Source organism: Falco cherrug, chromosome 2, assembly GCF_023634085.1.
Source record: "Falco cherrug isolate bFalChe1 chromosome 2, bFalChe1.pri, whole genome shotgun sequence".
NCBI classification, from domain to species: Eukaryota; Metazoa; Chordata; class Aves; order Falconiformes; family Falconidae; genus Falco; species Falco cherrug.
The window spans coordinates 76,802,799-76,825,246 of NC_073698.1; the positions used below are offsets into that span (position 1 = coordinate 76,802,799).

At 42.8% G+C, this 22,448-nt stretch overlaps 1 protein-coding gene across 3 annotated transcripts; it reads right to left on the reverse strand.

Annotated features, from left to right (window-relative positions):
* Positions 1–4,877: 4,877 nt before the first annotated feature.
* SETD4 (SET domain containing 4) lies at positions 4,878–22,442 on the reverse strand. Of its 3 annotated transcripts, none has more exons than XM_055701995.1 (11): positions 22,387–22,442; positions 21,172–21,274; positions 20,630–20,725; positions 19,638–19,675; positions 17,878–17,966; positions 16,762–17,191; positions 15,834–16,008; positions 15,071–15,152; positions 14,635–14,715; positions 13,494–13,617; positions 4,878–12,574 (listed from the first exon to the last, which is right to left on the reverse strand). In XM_055701995.1, exons 2-11 carry the CDS (start codon positions 21,239–21,241, stop codon positions 12,440–12,442), a joined length of 1,320 nt encoding a protein of 439 aa, XP_055557970.1. In that variant the 5' UTR covers positions 21,242–21,274; positions 22,387–22,442; the 3' UTR covers positions 4,878–12,439. The 3 variants fall into 3 exon arrangements, with proteins under 3 accessions (XP_055557970.1, XP_005438594.1, XP_055557971.1); XM_005438537.4 differs by lacking the exon at positions 22,387–22,442 and adding an exon at positions 21,789–21,989; XM_055701996.1 differs by having other exon boundaries at positions 12,441–13,231.
* Between the last annotated feature and the right edge of the window lie 6 nt (positions 22,443–22,448).

Consider the following 22,448-nt stretch of genomic DNA (forward strand, 5'->3'; position numbering starts at 1 on the left):
GAAGGCAAATAAAACATCACCAAAAATCAGCACAGGTTTTTTTCATAGAATCTTGGCATTTTCAGGCCAGCCTTATGATGGCAGGGAGGGGCAGATGTCAGGCCCTTCAACCCAGGCGACAGTGAAGGTGCTCTCTGAAGAAGTTTTAAGCAATTTTGCCTTTTCTAGAAAGACCTCCAAGTGGTGCTAATTTTCTCTGGTCCAGCAGCCAGCAGGATACAGCAGAAGAGAAGAGCCTTGGCTGTCACACAGACCTTGACGGCAAAGACAAACTCAGCAATGCTTTGCAACAGGAAGAAGTCATCCTCATAGGACACCAGGGCATGGAGGGGTTTCTCTCACCAGGCTGGGAGCAGATGAAGGGGCCCAGACAGCTGTCCTCCATTGGAGCAGCATGCCATGGAAAGCCACATGCTCACTCGTCTCTTTTTTTTTAATTTTTTGTTGAGACCACCACGGTACCACCAAGTCATTGCTGTGCTTCAGGTGCCTGGAAGAGGTCTCATTTACTGCAGAGAACTGCTGCTATCAAGGCTTTGCACCAGTGCTGAGGAAGCTCAGGCATCATTTTGGGATTTCAGACACTTAGGAATCTCTGGGCCAGGGCATTAGTGATTTTTCCAGATGCAAGACAGTAGATCTGCAGCCAGTAACAGCACACTCACCTCCAGAACAGGGGGACATTTTGCACACCTGATCTGTGCTACCAGGCTGCTAGTGTGCTGCAGAAATAGCCATCACCAACACTGGAGGTAAAAGAACCCCTTAATGGGCATTTCGTTATATATAATACCAAAGTAAAAATTATTAAAAGATGGGAATCAGTTACGCTTTACATGCCATTAGGTTTTAAAATGCTAAGGAGCCCAGTAGTGGCATTTTTAAGCAGTGTTTGAGGCTCTCAGGCTCTGAGAGTTACTCTTTACCTGCTGTTGTGTCCTCCACTCCCTGGTATTGGGCTTTACTTGGCACTAAGAACATCCCAGCTCTGCAGACTTGAACCACAGCATTAATGCAACATGCTATATATCCTTCATCTTGATGACCAAAAAGCGCAGGGGCAGAGGTGACAAGAGCAGTAATACATTTGTACGGTTGCATTAGGGGAAAGCTGATTTATTGCAAGGCAATCTTCAAGGGAGACATTATTTAGAAAGAAGACATCAGAAGATATACACGTCTAAATACAAAGGCAAATGAAGTGCAATAGGCACAGTTATCAATTCAGAGGATCTGAATCTTGCCAACAAGCAAAACCACAATAAATGGCTAATAAAAACGAATCTCTGTAAAACATTAAAAAAATGTACATTACCATTATGTTGTGGTTAATTCTCAGACAATACTGCAAAATAAGAGTGAAGTGTTACTTCCTGTCATTTAAAGGCAAAGAAACCCAAACACCAAGAATTCTTCAAGCTAAGGAATGCAGACATACATCATGTCTGCAAGAATCATAAAAAGATCAAATGTAATATTTTCTTTCAGTGCAGACAACTGCTTTGAGATTTTCCATTCAGACAGCCTTGAAAACCGCCTCCAGCATTTGCCAATTACTACTGACAAATACCATTTGGTAGTGAGTGATGTTTTAAGTGAAATAAAACAGTGAAGAAAACTGAACATGATGAAAGGATTTTTTTTCTCCCTCTGAAGTGACTGTAAGTTACATATTCACAAGGTAGGGTTTACGCTTCCTGTCAGTGACAAATTCCATGTGATGTTGAGCACGGAGGTGAAGTTTGTTTGACAGTAATAGGAAGGGAAGACAAAACTCATTTTCATGTTCTTTTAAGCAGTCAGATATTTTCTAGCTATAAACAAAGGAGGAGCTGCTAGCACCTCTGGTCCACATCATTCTTCATAATATAAGTGCACTAATGGAGAGAATGATTCTCTAATACTGAAGTGGTCAGAGTGCAAAGAGGGTGTACAGTGGAGCTTTCTGTCAGCAGCACTTGATTTACATACAAGCTACAACCTGCAACTAGTAACAGCCAGCATATACCATATTTTTTAAAATATTTATCAGTCATGGAGAGCTTTGAGACAAGTAAAAATAGCTCAAGCTATGCGACTGAAAGAAGTGTTTAAAGAATTACTTAAATAACTGACTATTAGTCCTCTTTTGACCTTTTCTCCATTTAAACACAGGATTGTAGTCCATTTAGCTCTACCTAAGACTGTCAAGAGTATTTGTCTCAGGTCCTTGTGTCACAATACCTGCTCGCCACACTGTCTCTAACTCTACACCCCACCAGAGGCAAGCAAGTATTAAGAAGGGAGGAAGTGTGGCACTGAGACACCAAAGCCCAAACCCTGAGAGATGTCCCCACCCCAGTCTCTGTCCATCCTGGGCTCACACAGCATCACAACCATATTGACTGTTTCCCTAGGACACCAAGTTACCAGAAATTTGTCTCTTCCTCCCAAGGGGAGTAGCAACTTTTTCTAACTAGTATGATGCTACATAGTTGCAGCAGCTGTTTTCTGAATTATCCAAGTAATGCTCACATTTTCCCTGCTACTTGACATTCAACAGTTGCATCTTGTTATTGACTTCTCAGATTCAAATCATACTTTCATCTTGAACCAGTGGGGAAAGCAGGGGGAAAACTCCAGAGAACGTGGGTACATTAAGAACATTTTTCCTGCTGTTTCATTTTGCAGTGGTCTGGGGTTTCTTTGTTTCACAATTCTCTGCACGTTTTCTTCAACAAAAACAATTTATTTTGAAATTAGGAATGCTTAACCCATTACTTTTCCATTGGTGCATCTCTCTTTTTTCATTAAGGTGAGGGGGAATGTTTACCCTCATCAGGTGATTCTCCCAAGAATCTTGAAAAATATTAATAAAAATAATAAATGCTGTGACTTGAGTTTCCACCTACTTTTGACATAACAGCTTAAAACTTCAGCAGGATATTCCTTCAGACTTCAGGAAAGGACTTCTGCCTCAGGCTCCCTGATTGTTCTGAGAAAGGCATAAACCAGGGATTCACTTGCCTACAAGCCCAACAAGCACGGACATGGACAAGCAACAATCATGCACATATGGCTTTATTTATAAGGCCCAGGTGGCCATAGCATGTACAGGTGACAAATATCAGACTGTGTATGGGGGCAGAATGATTGCCTGGCACACATATGTTAAGACCAACATGTGCAGGTCTCATTGGACGTATAAAGCCTTTCCTGCACTGCTCAGCTGCATAGATCACAGAATCACAGAATGGTTGGGGTTGGAAGTGACCTCTGGAGGTCATCTAGTCCAACCTCCCTGCTAAAGCAGATTCACCTAGAGGAGGCTGCACAGGATCGCATCCAGGCAGGTTTTAAATACCTCCAAAGAAGGAGACTCCACACCCTCTCTGGGCAGCCTGTTCCAGTGCTCCGTCACCCTCCAAACAGGGAACTTTTTCCTCATATTCAGATGGAACCTCCTGTGTTGCAGTTTGTACCCACTGCCCCTTATCTTGACACTGGGCACCACCAAAAAGAGCCTGGCCCCATCCTCTTGACACCCACCCTTAAGATATTTGTATGCATTGAGAAGACCCCTTCTCAGTCTTCTCCAGGCTAAACAGGCCCAGCTCTCCCAGCCTTTCCTCATAAGGGAGATGGCCCCAGTCCCCTCATCATCTTTGTAGTCCTTCACTGGACTCTCTCCAGTAGTTCCCTGTCCCTCTTGAACTGGGGCGCCCAGCACTCCAGATGGGGCCCCACCAGGGCAGAGCAGAGGGTCAGGATCACCTCCCTCGACCTGCTGGCCATGCTGCTCCTAATGCCCCCCAGGATCCCACTGGCCTTCTTGGCCCCAAGGGCCCACCGCTGGCTCAGGGGCAACCCACTGTCCACCAGAACTCCCAGGTCCTTCTCCGCAGAGCTGCCTCCCAGCAGATCACCCCCAGCCTGTGCTGGTGAATGGGGTTGCTCCTCCCTGGTGCAGGACCTTACACTTGCTTTTACTGAACGTCATTAGGTTCCTCTCCACCCAACTCTCCAGCCTGACCAGGTCTGACTGAATGGCAGCGCAGCCTCCTGGTGTGTCAGCCACTCCTCCCAGTTTTGTGTCATGAGCTAAGGGTACAGCATCCCTTCATCCAGGTCACTGATGAGTAAGTTGAACAGGACTGGACCTAGTACTGACCCCTGGGGAACACTGCTAGCTACAGGCCTCCAGCTAGACCCCATGCCACTGATCACAACCCTCTTGAGCTCTGCCGTTCAGTACACCTCAGTGTCTACTCATCTGACCCACACTTCCTGAGCTAGATGGGGCTGGTCAGGCACACTCTAGGTATTGCTGTGTCAAAGGAGCTCTCTGCCTTCTGGGAGACCCAGAGTAAGAACCAAATTCTGCTTTTTCCACCTGAAAAACACTTTTTCAGTAAAAAGTCAGGCATATGGCAGCCTAACCATGGTACTTCAGCTGTGTCAGGTGCTGTTCCTCTATGGCTTCATCTCTGTGCTTTCACTGGAGGAAATTAAGAGCTACCTCAAGAGTAGATTGAAGCGGTGCGAACCCTGTGACCATGAGACTTCTACCCACACTGCAGGATGTTACCACAGTCATGACTCAAGTGTAATGCGCTCCAAAAGAGCCAAGGCTGGGGTATGTCTGCTAACAAACTGAGTGGTATCGTAACTGGCCAATTCTTAACCCATCCAGCCACCCTGCACAGAGGGGAATTTGAGCTCTTTCATGCTCTCTCTCTCTCAGCTTTCCCCAAGTGCAAGAGTTCAGCCTAGACTCTGGTGCTTCCAGTGCAAAGAGTAGGTTGGAAGAGGAGACATGCTTTCTGATCCTCCTATCAGGCTGTAGTAACTACCCTGTAATTGCAATTCATTTTGTTCTTTTCTTGGGGGGGGTGGGGGGGGTGGGGGGGGGGGGTGGAGGCAGGGGAAGACAAAGGAAAAAAGAAAGCGTGAACCCACATAAACCAATTTCTTTCAGCAAGCTTGGGACTATAACTATGCCTAATGAAGCCCTGAGGCCAGATATCAAAGGCAAAGTGTAACTCCGTTAAAGCCAAGTGGAATTAAATCACTGTAAAATAGACACGGGATGAACTGATTTTTCCACAGTTTTTGCTGGAAGCAGACAGGGAGAGAGACAATGTTGTCTCCTAAGGTTCAGATCAGACCGATCTGCTGTGTTCCTCAGGGCCTATGCCAAGCAGATGTGGTTCTCTACCCGTATCTAGAAAGGGAATGGCCATTCCCATAGGCAGGGACTTCTCTGCAGGGGTACAAGCACCCAGCATTGCCATTGTCTCCAACATAGTTAAGCCCAAAGTTGGGTTCAGAACTTCTGACTTTCTATTTTTTCTATTTTGATTGTAGCCTGGATGCACGAAAAAACAAATCTCTGTATATCTCAATATGCTGTTCTCCCACTCACATATTTTCTGAACACATTAGCCAATATCTATCAAATGTGACATAAAAGAGCAGTCTCAAATGCCACACCTACACTGTCTTTGTGAATGCTGTTGGCTGTATGCTCAAAGCCCAACTTTCTGACCACCACCACCATCTTAGCCTCGGAGCATATTCAAAGCAGTGATCATGACAGCACCCCATTTGAAATGCCACATGAAATCTGGGGACTTCTCATTGCTTTCTGTTTCCTCCAATACACATTCCCTACCTCACTAGACAGCTCCACACCCAAGAGCATCCCAGCCAGAGCAGCTCACATCTGCCAACTCCTATTCCATACAGAAGGGCAAGCCCACCACTGAGTGATGGTGGGAGGCATTAGACGTCTGTCCAAGACAGAGAAGCTGACCACACTGCAGTACCAGAAGCCTGACATGACCGATTTGCCACCTGGCAACACTGAGAGATCCACACCCGTCTCCATCGGTACATGGCAGCATGGAGCACCAAGACACCCAGATGGACCAGCACAACCAAAAGGCTCCCTTATCACTGCAGCTCTGGCACAAACAGCATTTTTTCTCCCCTGTCTTTCAGCCGAGGGCCTCTGCTCTAATTGCGCAGAAAAATTACCAAACTAGGGTTACACAGCCAAGTAAACCAAATAGCCTTGCTCTCATGAAGCTGGGATAGCACTGGCTAGCCACAGCATGGCACACATATGTGTTCCCTGATGCTATAAAATTTTCTAAGGGTTACTGTCCAGACTGTATGTTTACCCCTCTCACCTTCTCAGCTCCTTCCCACTCTGCACAGAAATTGCCACCCTGGCCACCACACCATTTCTGACAGAGCAGCAGGACTGTCCAGTTATCTACATGAAGTCAGAGGCAGAGAAAAGTCAGAGGAGTGTGTGCTCTTTATTAGTGTACAAAACACCCCCTCTCCAGTGGGACCACCCTGTCCCTCTTGTACTAGCCCACCCTCCCGCTTCCACCTCTGCAACCCAACCCACACTGCACTCCTAGCAGGCCTTTAGGAGTCTCCCATGACCTACACAGTGTTTTCCCACTCCTGAGCCAGGGGCTGGCTAGCCCAGCATCTCAGTGCTCATCAGAAACAGTGCAGAGCAGCATGAGTCATGTTGGGATGGCACGGTCCCTTCTGATTTCTCGTCAACATCCTCTGCAGGCCAGACCACCTTCACCAAGTATCTCTGTCCATGCAAAGTCCATCTCGTGGGAAGGATACACAAATTCACTGGCACTACTTTGCTGTAAAGAGGGCTGGCTTCTTACAGATACAGGCTCTGGATGCCAGCCCAGGCAGGGTGGTACAGACAGGCATGGCACCAGCCTCATGCTGAGAATATTCCTCTGTCCTCTCCATCGTCATCATTCCCTGCCAAGGGTCAAAAGAACCAAACTGCTACTGCCAGCTCCTTCCAGAGCAGCCCCAGCAGGAGTGAGCTACTAAAATAGCACATCCAGTGCCTGCTGGATGTATCTGCGAGGGATACAGTGCGCATCTAACAGTGTCTCCAGTCCAACTCTGGCATCCTAGTGGAGAGGTAAAGCACTGGACACAGCTAGCCCTGCCAGACTTGGAACAAATACAGGTATATGTGAAGAGGGAAAACATTCTTACATTAAAAGTGCACTGCAAACAACTACCTCCTGCCACACACAGGGTAGTACTAGAGCCCAAATCACTTCAGTGCTCTCAAGATTGGTATGTCACAGTATGGTCCGACACTAGAGGTACGGGGAAAGAGCTAAGGGAAGGAGATAGGGCCTCAGGAGAAAACAGTAGCTTTGCAAGGAGCAGATCTCTCCACTCTTCCTCTTTTTAGCTGTGGGGCAACTGGGGCAACCTGAAGGGACTCTTAAGGACACACAGAGTAGACACATACTGGCTATTTCAGAAGCCCTTGGGAAACTGAGCAAGGCAACAAACACACATCAAAAATAATAAGCAGACACAAGTCACAAAAACGGGCAGTGTAGAAATCCCCAGCAAAGGAAAGGGTCAAACATCAGCTTATTACTATTAGACGCCAGAGAGCTGACACAAGGGACAGTGCACAAAATCACCGTACACAGAGGAAATATTTCAGAGTTCAATCAGCCACATCAAAGGACATTATTGAAAGCAATCTGTGCAAAAGATGAATCTGGCCTGTAATTTCTGAAGAAAAAATATGTGAGCAGACAGTTCTCCATTGCAACCCCACTAACTAAACCATTAGGGTCAAGTTAACATAACAAAGATGATTTGAACTATTAGTTATGTCTCATGTGACAGTGTCAGGGAAGAACAACATGATTCAACTTGAGGGAGGAGAAATTCCAACAAAGTTAAAATAAATTTAAAAAAAAAAAAGATAAAAGATAGAAGATTACAAAGCTTCAAGTTTCACTTGAAACCAGCAGAAAGAAAACTGCATTTTCAACTATTTATCTAATACCAACCATGGTGTGTCATTGAAGACTACGCTTTCTACTACTAAAAATATAATACAGTGAATAGGATTATAATTGCATATGGATATACTGTAATTTCATGTTTCTCTGTAGTACAGTTGCATCATCTAGTGGACAACACAGAGACTGCATAAATTTTGTACTAGTTTTATGCAATTTAGTTTGGGGTTCATTGAGTATCTTTGCTTTTCCATTGAATACAACTCGTTGCAGTGCTTTCTAAAACTTTATACTGGAATTACAGATATCCACTAAAACATTCAGTGGAATGAACTGGAAATGTACTTTTTTCCTTTACATTCCAACCTGCAGCAGACTGATGCCACCTAAGCTTTGTTGGACAGGGATAAAATCAAGTTGTTCTACTTGAATTCAGCCACTGAACTGCTTTTGTACTGAAAGGATTAAAACCATTGATTTCACATGGTTCAGATCCAACTGCTCATCCAAACTGAGGGAAAGTTAGCAAATTTTTAACACCTTTAGTTCACATTTCTTGTGTAAAGAAACACACAAAGTTCTATTGGGACAATTTCCCTCTGTCCTGGAGTTCATTATCTCCATCACTGCAGTCATAGATGCACCAAGCACAAACAAACCCTTCAAGTCATGCCCAAGTGTGGCACTTTTAAAGGGGTATCCTTTATCTGCTAGGTGGGGAGGGGCTACATACTTGGGAGACATCCTTTTTAAAAGTTCTTTCTTTGGGAATGTCATCTGTGAAATGTTTTCACAGTGTACCTAAAAGCTTTAATTATCAGGGTGTGAGAGTTGATACTGCCTTATCTTGTCCTGAAACAGGTAGGTCTAAAGGCACTTAGCAATGATAGATGATCTCCACACATTACAGCTGAAGAAAACTGTAAACTAGAAGCCACTCTCTGTAGAAGATCAAAGAAAATCCATGCCATATTTACATAAATTGACACAGGAAAGATACTGTCATGAGATTTCATGTTGATCAATTTTTGGTGACCTCGGACTGCACTAAATCAACTCCCCCCTCAAAAAAAAATATTAAAAATCAATCTGTGCTATTTCTCTCATGCTCGATAAGAAATAAAGCTTCTCTCATTGCACCTACTCAAACTCAGTGTCTTCATTGTAGTCACAGAATGCATTCCTACTTTAGGTCTCTGAGTAACACTGCACAAGCTGGAAGAGAATCTAGCTCACTGCCGTGGTCTATACCAGGTTTGTACTGCTAATGGTAAAAAGCTGTGGTTTATTCCTCCTGTTGCTGAGATTTGCAGATACTATCTGAAAGGGAATTTATACGAAGAGGGGAATAACTATGTCTTTCCACACTAAGATCACAGCTAAATCCCTTCTTAGACTAACAGAGAGCCAGAGTCAAATGTTAACATCATGACACTAAAGCTAAGCGATTAAGATGTCTGCAGCTCAAAGGGGCTCTAGTTAAAGCAGAGGCTGAGACTAAGCATCTTCACTCTTTGAAAACATGATTTAGTGTTCTGTAAGACAGCTGGAGAGCAGTCCCAGTGCCGTTACTTCTTCAGGCACCCTAGCTCTTAGCCCATCTTGGGATGCCCTGCCTTGCATATAGTTTAGGTTTGATTCAAAAAAAGAATTTAAGGTTTTGCTGACTAGGCATATATATACATAAATGCCAAATCATGACCCAGGTTACATTCATTTATTCTTGTTAAAAATCCATTGCTATTGATGTGTGCTACAAAAGCACTAGTTCCAATTCCATAGTTTATTCAGGCAGGATTTTGCCTTTGACATTAAACACACATGGCTCTATTCAGAACGCTTGCTACAATGCTACAAAGCTAGGGGCTTACTGCTGTGCTTACATGAAAGACACAGACAAGCAATTCATACTGCCTACTCTCCTGCACTGCCAGATCTCCTTCCGACACTCCCTGGAGGGTGCGTAGGAGTTACAGAAGTAGAGCCCATATTCAAACCACCTGGTATAAATGTGTAGTCTATAGTGCAATACCAAAGCAAATAAACTTCTGTCAAACTAGTATCCATCTTGCAAGACATCCTACAAAAATTGTTCTCAAAATAGCCATCCCCAGGAAAAAAAAAAAGAAAAAGAAAAAAAAAAACCCAAACCAAAACCACAACCAAATATCCTTATCATCTTTAACTCTGGTACCATCTCATTATAAAATTATAAAATGAGTAACACATCTGTTCTTAGAGAATGAAAAAAGAATTTATTAAAAGAAAGAAAGAGGTCAAACAGTTCAAATGTAATCATAGAAACTGCAGGACATGTTGAAAGCAAGAATCCCTCTAGCCCACTACCCTGTTTCCCAGAGTGTCCACCAACACCTTAAAAGAGCAAGCACAGGTCAAGCACGTACAATACTTGCCATCAATACCCTCCCAGCCTTCAAGTATTTTGAGATCAGGGGACTACATAAGGACAAAGTTGTTTGGCTGGTAACTGCCAACAGCTCTGTCTTCCATGTGTATGTGCTTTTCACCCATGTCACTTTTTGTATCCATATACCTTAGTAACATCAATGGGTTTGTCACCACATTCTGTTAATTTTGAACCTGACTTCTTTAAGCTTCCTTTGAAAGCCCTTACACTGTGAATGCTCAGTCACCCTCCACCCGCTTTAAGCCATCCACACCTTCTGTAGATCTTTTTGCAGACCTAACCAAAATGGCTGGGCAACAGGCACGGGGGTCAGGGTCTCAGCCCCACTTATCTCTGCTGTAGGTAGGCTCAGTGGTACAGAAGGACCCTCACACAAGCTAATGAGTGTTGCCCTCTGTATATAATCTCAGTAGAGATTGCATTCCCAAACCCAGACAGTCACCTCACCCCAGTCAGTACTTCAGAATGGGACTGACCGGAGTATAAAATATGGTGCCAAGTGACTTGCAGAGGTTAAAACCACAGTTTAGGCAAATGTGAAAGCAAGTTGGCCCAAAGGATATCAATAAATGTGCTTCTAGTGCCAAAAAGCACTTCAGTTCCTCTCTCAACTCATTCATACTGCCCTCTGCTCTGAAATGTAAAGTAACAACACGCTGTATCTCCATATGAACAATACAGGAAGTCTCAGAGTACAAGAGTCTCAGTGCATTACAGTAACCAAGGCAGAAAAAAAGCTTATTTTCAGAATTTCCTAATCCTAGGAAGAGATTACAAAGATGGCACCTCAAAACCAAGAACTTTTGGTTTTGGGAACTGAGTAACAACAGTTACACTTCTCCCTTTGAACACAAACCAAACACATCCTTCTAGGCAGGGAAGGGCCCTTCTCAGAGCTCCAAGACATTTCCTCTCCCAAACAGACTGAGGCAAGGAAAAAAAAATAAAAAGGCAAGGAAAACCCCTGGAATCCTAGCAAGTTTACACAATAATATTCTTGTTCACAAGGTACCACAAAAAGTCTGAAAGTGCATTTGAGCTTGAATACTTAACGGTTTTCTCTTGTTGCATTTCTTTCCTCAAATTATATCATTAGCTAGAATGCCTTTACTGCTGTATACCATTCCATAATTTCAAAAATAGAGAAGCTTTGTAGAAAATAAAGCAATATTTCTACAAAAATAAACACTTTAAAAACAGAGTTCTAAAAAAATGCTAAAAATAATGAAAAAATCTATTAAATGTGATTCCCCACAAAATGCAAAATAATCACAACACAATCACAATTATAAATGAAGTTTTTACAGCTTAAGTAAGGGTCCTGCCCTGAAATAGCCCTTGAAGAAGTCTCTCTAGCCTAATTGACATCGGGAGCTCTAGATCCCTACTTAAGTAGAACTAATACTGAAAAGCAGCTCATGAGACTATCCCCTTGTAGACGGAATAGAAACATTTCTCAATGTGATCACCAGGACCAAATGGCAACAGAATTAATTGCCTGGGTGGTCTTCCAAACAAGAAACAGAGTTTGAAGTGATATATCCTTTCGGCTCTCATTCCCAGCAGGAGTCGTCAGAACACAAACTATTGAGTCTGGAAGGAGCTTTGAGAGAGTAAAGGAGGGAAATTCATACTTCCTTAACATTCAAGAAACACTTGGGCTGATATTGCAAAGGAAATTATTTGGAGTTGGTTCACAGTAGGGTTGATCTGTGCTCTAGTCTGCATCTATTACTCCAGGATCAGTACAGGGCAAATGTTAAGTGGCTCTGTCCTCTTCCTCTCTGTCAACAACCAGAGCTCAAACACATGCTGAGGAGTATCTGTTCAATCCTATGATCCATACTTGAGCCACACAGGCAGCTATAAATTCTAGGACAGCTGGAGCCCACAACCCTGGGGCTGCCCAAATTACCCCAGAAGCTGTTTTGCTCACAGCAGCCATGATTTCAACAAGATGTGTCGAAAGCCACCTGTGCTCCCCCACCATTTGGGCTAATCCTTTGTATTACTGAAGAAGGTCAGCAAAGAACAAAATAAGACCCCGGCCCGGCTCCTGTGTGACCCTGTAAACAAAACTAGCCATATTCTGATGACTTTTTTACATTATTCTTTGCTGCTCCGTTCCATTAAAACAGTTGAGCAAGTCACATCCATAGCAAATGAGCTCCAATCAGCCACAGCTATCACAGCTCCAGATGAGTCAAGTTGTCACCATATTCAAGTTGGAAAGAATCTCAGCTGATTTTTGTAGTACCTTCAGGTCTTCCAAGCGTAGCGCTTCTACCAAAGCCAGGTGGTTTTTGAGGTTCTCCTTGTTCCTTTTCAACTGGGAAATCTGAAGTTTATACAAATGGGATGAAATTACTAAAAATTTAATTATTTAATATAGGACATGAACATAAAATTTGTGGAAAGCTTATCTATAGTAGAGATTCCATTAACTATGTCAAAATGGTGGGGGTGTGGGGGTGTGTTTAATTTTACACAAGAGAAACAGTAATAGTAGTAAAAGAAAAAAAAAGGGAAAAAAGGGGAAAAATGAGCAAAAAATCATATGGATAGGAAGCATATCAAAAACAAGGAGAGGAAGGGAAGGGTAATGTTTACATGATATTTGGCTCCTAAGTCCATACTGTCCTCAAGATGTTGCTCAAAACCAGACTGACCTCATACCCTGTACACATATAAGTTTCCTTTGCAAAAGTGTGGTTTTAGTAATTCTTTTCCATGACAGCTATCAAACTTGACATTAAGTACACATTTGTTTGCCAAAATTCAGAAAGGAAGAGAAGATTGTTTTTCTAAGAGCACAGACCTCCCTTCACAGGACACTGGCTGACATGAGTAGTTCATTTGGCTTCACTGGCTTTAACCAACACAGCCTTCACTTTCTGCAACAAGGCACTCGTGGCAGGTCTGCAACATCTTATGTGCCCATCTCATACAAGTCTCCATTTTCTTTTAAGAAGTAACCTCAACAAACACACTGATACTGTAGGCAGAAAAAGATTAAGCATTTTTCACTTGTTTGCAGGGCTTCATATAAGCTTTGTAACATGGTTCCTTTCTTTGCTGCAGTCACAAATTCTGCTGAGCAATTCAGTGCTGTCAGTCACCCTGAAAATAAATTCTATACCACCCCAGTGCAGTCCACTCCCTCCATCACTATTCTCACCCCAGAAAATTACACTGCTGTACACTTAACGCTAGGAAAGAAAGGAATCTGGACTACCTTGTTATTCCAGTCAAATTACCTGGAGAAGGACATGCTGTGTCTCCTTTATTAAAAAATTGCATATTTTTGCTGCTATATTCAAAGTCTGCTCTTCATTTCTGGCTGAGATTATATCACCGAGCAGTGTTCTCCTCCAGCAAGTACTAGAATCAAAATGTTTGAACAACACACAGTCATTTGCTATATTCCCCAGCTGAATGATAAACATATGGTCATGCTAAGAATAATACTGCTGGCATAAGTAAGTAAGGTTAGCATACATGAAAAAGGCACACAGCATTCAGCTATAAGACTGATAAGGCAAGGAAAAGAAAATTGAAATTTAATGGTCTGGAGCAGCAGTTCCAATCCTCCACCACTACCCTTTTAGCCAAAGCCACAGTCTGCACTAAGAGCAATGCTTCTGGTCTTTACTGCTCTGCCGTGCTGCCACCAACTTCAGCAGCACTAGTGAGGAATAAGAGCTGTTCACTCAGAACTGATTAGCATGGCTTCTGCTAAACTTCACCTCACCTGGGCTTGTAACCAGTATCATTGGGAGTTATTTTTAGTTCTTATAATCAATCTATTTCCCTCAGCAATTAATCTTCAAAGCATAAACAGCTTTGAACAAGAGAAACTGTTTTTTATTTATTTACTATTACAAGCAAAGTCCAGGTAATAATTTTTATTAATGTTGTTTGAGGCATATTTGCCATCTGGAACAAATGATCAAATCTGCGCTAACAGTCACTGGAGATGAACTTCAGCAACTTACTTGGCCCTAGAATTTCAGAAGCAGCCTGTGGAACACATGCTTCAAAGAAATCAAGCAAGGTCAATAGCATTTAAAGTCCCATGAAACGAACAACAACAAAAAAATAAGGTCCGGAGTCTGAGCCTTAAAGTAATAGCTGATTCTCAAAATAGAAAGGGAAAACAATGGGGTGTATCTAGTATTTAATACAATAAAGCAAAAGCCCAAAGCAGCAAATAGGCAATCACTTTGCATTATATGGTGTTCTCTGCCTTTCTTCTTTTCACTTCTCACCTGGAGTCAATGAGATAGACACTGGAGATCCAAAACAACTGTCCCAGTACCTCACACACAGCCAGCAAAGAGCAAATAAAGGAAAAGAGCAAATGCAAATTGTCTAAATATTCAGAGTACTGAAACTTACAATTCATCTGCTCCAAGACTTAACAACTTAAGGGCTGTGAGGAGTCTCCAAGATGGTCCATCCCATCCAAAGGTCAGGTTCCTAAAAAGTCAAAAGTGATGAGATGCAAAAAGTACAGGTGATCTTTTAGAGCATGATAGCTTTCTTCCTCACAAGTGTCAACATGGGAAGATCTGCTTTTCAGAACTACAGGACTCCTTGACTCCCCTTTCTGTGCTGCTGTCTACAGATAGGTGACAGGCTACATCTTGAAACCTATCTCAAGCTTTGATATTGGTGTTAACCACTGTTACATTCTCTCACAAACAGCAAGCAAATCAGTTTGTTGAAAAAAAAAAAATATTTTATGCTGGATTCTGATACTAGAAGCAAAATTTGACTCCCAGGAAAACTGAAAAGAAAGCTCACAGGGAAACAAAAAACTCCAGACACCTACTCTAAGAAATCATGATCCTTTAGAATGGAGAGTTTTGCATTTCTTTGCTTGTCCAGTGGTGAAAAGTATTTGAGGAGAGTATCTGCATAAAAACACATTTTAGACACTTAAGTAAATGGTATGTAGAAGAAACCACAATCCTCAATTCTGAAATGACATTTCAACCATATTTTTCAAGTACCTACAAGACAAAGATCAAAACCTGTTACATTTTGGTGAACTTTATCATAATCAAAAATGTATCTACTTCTGAAAGGCTATCAGAAATCTCCAGGTTTGTAACCTTATAATGGAAATCCTGACTCAAATTGAAGTTACGGACCACTCTCACCAACTTCATTTTGTGGGGATCAGGACTTCAATCTTGAAGTCAATGGTACAATCTAAGACAGCCAGTTGGAATCTCTACATATATGCTGCTAAGAATTGCAATTTTACAAAAGGAAAAGTCACCAAAGAACACTTTCCATTTTAAAGCTCCAGTCCTTAAATTCTATGCAGTTGAAAGTAGTATCAAACCCTATTCCACTTCTTGGAAATACACACAAATATTTTCATGGTACTGAAAAAAAACCCACAATGCCTTAATGTGCATATTGTGCATTGTGCATATATGTAGATGCATACGCATGAACTTCATCACTATCCTTTAGTTATACCTTTTAACTGACATCTCCTGTTGAAAACAGAAGTATTAACAAGTTCATATGCTCTGTTCTCTACTATTGGGCCTTTCAATGTCAAGACAATCTATAAATCCAACCTGATGAGACATAAACACTGCTGTGAGGGTTATCCACGGCAACAAATCCATATTCTAGTAGCAGTCGCTGATTATCATGAGGCCCATAACAGATAAATACTTCTTCATATTTTCTGCACTGTGAATTTGTCCAAATTTCATAGCTTCTTGTCCGTTCATTAAATGCAGCTTTTACCTTCATGAAGTTAAAAATAAAAGGTTTTACTCTTGGCAGGAAGACGGGGTGAAAAAGGAATCAGACCCTGAATATTAAAATCTAACAGTATTGAACACTCAAGTCTAACACTGGAAGAAAACAGGTAGTGTTACAGATGTCTGAAAAGGCAACCCATCAGCATGAAGAACAGACATCAAAACCTTAGTCCACAGGATGTGCTACCCACTGTGGCAACTTATTATAGAAGACTCAAATCCGCAAATAAAGATGGTTTCATGCAGAGTTGGCCCCTTTTGTTCTGTCCCAACTCTGCTGGCACACAGCCCCTGACAAAGGGTGGAATTGCTCTGTGCACTTTCCTAAGGCTGCTCAGAAGCTTCAGCCAGAGGTGAAGTAACCCAGGGACCATGTAATTTAAGATTTGTCTCAAGAGCTGAGCCTTTTGGGGAGCAGAGTAGGGTTATATTTACAAACTGCTACCCTGGATGCAAATCTCACCCAGCCGCGATGGGCTCTCCCTGTAACTTTGCTTTGCTACATAAACTGAAACATTTGAATCAACTTTATTCAACTGCCTTGGGCTGAATAACAAGCTCCAGGGTATATATGAACCCTGAGTACTCAGCCTGCATGTGTCCTCAACAGACATTGCTCCCACCATGAGATTTCTCACTGACCTCCAGACACTCCCAAACCATCACAGAAATACATACTGTATTGAGATACTGCACTTACAAATAAAGAAATTAAGTGATCTATTTTGTTTCTTACCTGAACATTTGGACTGTGGTTTAGCAAATCTAAATATGGTGCCAATGCATAAACATCTGGCTCAAGAGAAAAACATTCCCTCTGTGCATGTTTCATGTATATTGTCCTGGTATTAATAGAGCACCAAGCCCACTCTAGAGCACTGTAGTTAAAAATAGTTCTTGTGTTCTCAGCAAACAAAGGCTGCAGAGAAGAGAAAAAAGCCTTGGAAGACACATACAACTCATGGACTGTCGTTCTCTGTTCCTGAGCCTTCTTTTTTAAAGGTTCAGGAAGAAGGCTTACTACGTCACGCTCCAAACAAACAGGGCAAGTGTATGTCTTGGGTAAAACATCAAGATACGGCTTCCACAGAGATTTCTCACCAGCATGCTTCTCTGCTATTAAAAATGTGCACAGTGCTATCAAAGGAGATACAGGAGGCTTCCATCTATTAGAAAACAAAACAAAAATACCAACACAGCAGATACACAGAGGTGAGATAGGAAATGGATGCATGCAGCAGTATTTTATCTCTCTTCTAGTTATTTTAAATGTTATAAATAGCTTCTATTTTAAACTTCTTTGTAGTTCATTTCCAAGTCCTTTTGATGATTTCAAAGGAGCTATAAAAGCTGGTTTGTAGTAACAACTTCAAGCTCACCTCTTGGGTTGGGTTGTTTGGGTTTTGGGTTGGGTTTTTTTTTCTTTGGGGTGGGCGGGTGTAGGATACATAAGAAGTACTACATATCCAGCATAGGTCTTTGTTCTGAATTTTCTAAAAGGCCGTGTTCATGGGACTGCTTTGCAACTCCATTTTATCCTCCTTCTCCTATTGAAGCACATTCAGAAATTCCCAATAAGCCATTCATAACCGCCATTTAGGTCCAAGCTTTCCCTAGAGGCAGGTCAAGTTCAAGCCTGTACCAGTCCTCAGCTCTGCCTAGCTAAAAGGAGATGCTTTTTGTCCAAACCTTACCTATCTGAGCATTCCACATGCATGAAAGTCCACAAGAAATACTCAAACAAGTTAGGGTATGCAGTTTAAAGCCCTACCACTGCTTAAGATGATTGATCCACTAATAAGCAACCCACCGTAAACGCCAGCTTGCCCATAAAGCATCACTTTTCACTTACCTCATAATGTATTCTCCCAGGCAGCTACTAAGGACAGTGCCCGTGGTGAGCAAGCATTTCTCAGGCAATGAAATAATCAGATCCCCTGCCTTTGGGGAAGGGGGGTGGGGAAGAGGGAACCACACACAAAGATTAGTAAAGGTCAAGTGTAAATGACTCATCTACTACACTATTTCTGAACAGAGAGACCTTCTCCAGAGAACACCAATGTCAGGAAGCAAACAGATATGTATTGGGTTTGCATGGCAAGGTTTTGATAGTTGGGAGGGCTACAGGGGTGGCTTCTGCAAGAAACTGCTGGAAGCTTCCATTGTGTCTGATAGAGCCAATGCCAGCCAGCTCCAAGATGGACCTACCGCTGGCCAAGGCTGAGCCAGTCAGTGACATGGTGTTGAACTTGATGGAAACTGGCATGGTTTTAAGACAGTCACAGTCCAGGGAAGGAGGACAATTTCAGTCACTAGGAACTGCCACCTGCAGAGTGTTAACTGTTCACAGAAAGTCTGGTGTCTGGCTATTCACTTTCTTTGTGCTGAGATATATTTTAGAGTAGATCTCACAAATGACTGAACTTCTATCAACACAGCAGTATGGGGTAGGGATATTTTAGGTCATGTCTATGCTGACGCTGTTTGCCAAGCTGCTGTGTGTGTAAATCAAATTCATGTCTGGCTTGAGCCGTACGTGCCCATGCCTGTAGGGAGAGGACATGAACCAGGTCAATACTCTCCCCTTCCCATTCATCTCCTGAGTTTCCCTATCTTGCTCAAGCCCAGTTGAGTCTAGCTCTCATTTCACTTTCTGCAGACTCCCAACACTGTGGATAACCTCAGCTTGTGGCTTCAACTGCTGGCTCCAACCCTGAGCCAGCGTAAGAATATACACTGTTCTCTACACATGACTTTGCCAATGCATCTCCTTCCTACCTCTTGCTATACTATTTCATAAAAGTTTCTGGGTCTGATTCCCCATTATTTGGTATACTATTCTCATGCCAGTTAGGAAACGTCTCCAACAAGCCTATTTTCTGAGAGACACTATTCAGTCAGAGTTCAGCCTTTCTCCGCCAATATCTGAAAGGCAAGGTATTTTTTGTATCATTCCCCTTTTCTGCTGGGAACGTCTGAGAAATTATGTTTCTATTAGCTGGTCTACCAAAATGACCCGTGCTGTCAACATGAGGTTAAATCTGTAGTTTCATATTATGGCTAAAACAATCTAAAGCCAAATGCTGCTTACAAACCCATTCCTTTCCTCCATCCCCCTCCCTGATAAGCCATTCCTCCCTTTGTACCAGCACTTGTCTAACCAAGGTCAGAGATTTCAAGGAGCAAAGCAATTGAAACTAATAATTTTTTTGAAGACAGTTTTCTGTTACTTTAACTTCCTAAAGCAACTCACCACACAAATGGGAAAGACTGTTACAGTCAATGCAAAGGAAGCTAGGGGAGCCAGCAGCTGAGGGAGAAGGCATACAGGGGGGAAGGGGCCTGCTCCTTCTGGTTTCAGTTAGCCACTGATTGCCTTAAACTGAAACACGAGACTATATACCAAATCTCTGTAAATGTAAACAGGAATGTCTTCATCCAACAAGCCCTCCCAGATATCCTAACACTGCAAATTCTGGTATTAGCTGGAAACTACATTCACAACAGGAACTGTGAAGACTTTGTCTGGAATTTTGAGCTTTGTTTGTTGCAAAAGTTATTATATCTAAAAAAAATCTGAGGAGCTCTTGCATGACAATCAACATTACTAACCTGAAGAGCCTTTGTTGTCATCAGTCCTCTTCCTGTATCTGAAATGAGAACAAAGAGGATGCTTAAATACATGTATATGTGTAAAATACAGGAGACTATGATAAGCTGCAATAAATTAACAGACCAGCAAGGAAAAGCTCTAAAAGAACATACATTATCTCTTACAAATCATAAAAGCTGGTTATGGATTGTTCCATATATATACCTTATTTCTTTGTTCTCTGATTCTCTTTTTACTTTTCAGGATCCTGTGAAAGCCCTTCCCTGAATCTCCTGCAACACTTCCTGTCCAGTTCTTTATACTCAACTTCTTTTTCCTAATTTTTTTCTTTAAACACATCTTTCATCACTGGCTGCTGTTCTTGGTTTCAGAGTTTTAACTAAACTTTAAAATTTCTATTTACAATGTTTTTCTTTGATTCATGCTATTCTCTCTACTATTTAATATTGAAAAAGTTTTGTAACATAATCTACTTAAAGAGAAAAAATACAAGTATATACCTTTACTGTAAACAGTTCAAAGTTAATCCCAGCTCTAAAATCATTTACTTATCTGTATCACTAGATCTGCTGAACTTGCATGGGGGAAAAAAAAGATGAAGAAATGATAACTAGGTTAGATTCTGATACTGGAAATGCTTAAAGAGATACTACTTTCTTCTTTAAAACTGTGCTACTGACACTAAGAATTTCTACAAGGAATTCAGCATAGGTGTGCACGTTTTGCAGCATACCAGAGTATTCTTGTACAAGAGTTTTACATGAGATCATCTTTATGTAAGAAACAGTTCATACTACTTCAGGCCTCCATACCTACTTGTTTACATTAGATGGCATTCATGTGCATTTGCCAGAAGTCCTTAAAAGACCAACCGTAACTGTTTTTTTTTTTCCTGACGCCAACCAAGTGTGGGGTTCAAAATGAAAGCAGGAATATAATATTCTTAGAAGAATCAGAAATTCATACCACCAATACATAATTAAAACATTACCCCAGAACTCTGCTGGCCTTAAATTACTGTCTTCAAATCCTCTGTTTTTCAGCCACTTCTTAAGTTTAATGTATTCCAGCTTTTGACTGCAGTTGACTAAAAATAAAAAATGAGGGGATTAATGCTATAAAATAGCACTCTGTTGGAAAATCAAGAAAATTGAAAATTTTTACTGTATAGTCAGAAAAACTGTGTTTTGGACATTGTAGTACAGCATAATAGAATAGCAAGAAAGGCTCCCCTCCAACTAGTTTACAAAGTTCTGGGCACCAGGAGCTCTCACACTGTAGGAGTTATTCAGCATATTCAAGGGTCAAGGAATTAAAGAGTAATGTAGTACTTGCCATTAGCCAGAAAAGAGAGCTCATAATCACGATGCTCTGCTTGGGATTCTAAACTAATGCTAGAATATTTACATAGAAAAAGCTAACATTTATGAATGTTATTTTCAAACTACAAAGATAGTTTGACAAATATACATCATGACACCCTGACAAACAATTGGTTATTTTATTATTTAGCAATACTTCCAGGGACAGTACCTCCACCCATAAAACTCTGCAAGTGTTTTCTTCTTCTCTTTCGGCCTGTTCGACCTCTGTTTTTCTTCATATTAAGTAACAGATTTTGCCTTATTTAGACAACCTGAATTAAAAAAAAAAAAGTTACTTAAAAATATCTTTAAGTCCCTTTCAAATAGTACATGTTTCTTTTATCTCAATAAAATCAGAGCACTGACTGTTTAATAAGCTGTGTCTCTAAAGTTTAGGAAACACACTAGAAGCAAACACCTAGAGGAGGGTGGGTGAAAGGGATGAGGAAAGGCGGGAAGCCCTTACCTCCCAAACATCACCCTGGCCGAGGCACGGCCATAACCCTCTAAAGGAAACGAGACACCCGTGTTCATGGGCACACAACCGAGTTTTAAAACAGCTAATGTATTACAATTATGGAAAATTAATGGGCATAAACAGCCTCTGCAGTTTGTTTCTTCAAATAACAAGAGCAGAATGGGGGTCTCTAACCGCACACGCTGCAGAAAACCTCTCGCCCCCCCTGTGCTGACCAGAAGCGCCGGCCCGGTGCAGCACCGTGGCACAGCGCAGCTCCACACTCCAGCATGCACGATAAACTGAGCTGTATCAGCCACGCTCCTTACACCTCGGTCTGTTGTTGAAAGGTGTATTTAATTTCCCCGTGCCAGCACCGCCTTTAGCTGAGCCTCAGGAGCGCAGGGACCGCCTGAAGCGAGGGCGCGCCGAACGGCGGGGCAGAAGGCCGGGCACGCCGCCGCGCAGCTCTCCCCCTCCGCGGCACGGCCTCCCCCGCCGCCAGCACGCCTGAAGACGCCAGCCACCCTGTCCCCCGGCGCTGAGGGGGCTGGTCTAACAGCACACACCCCCCCGGCAGCTCGGGACAAGCCGTGCGGCCGCCAGTGACGGGCGACCCGCTGCGCGCCCCAGAGCGGGGCGGAACCGCTGAGGGAGCGCTGGCGCTTCCCGCCGCACGCTGGGCCGCTCCGCCCCTCCCGCTCTGACCGGCAAGGCCCCGCATCGCCCCAGAGAAGCGGACGCCGCTTGGGGCCGCCTATGCCCCCGGCATTTTAAGGTAGTGGAGACTGAGGAGTGTAACGAGAAACCCCACCACCCCGGGGCGACCCAGCTCCAGCTCCCCATTCCCTCCCGGGCTGAAACCGCAACGAGGGAGAGGGCAAAGGCGGATGCGCTGCCCGGCATCCCCCACCCCCGCCAGCCCACCTGCCGGAGAGGGCGCACGCGCGGCCACCCTGTCCCTGGCCGCCTCAGGCCCTCGCCCGCCC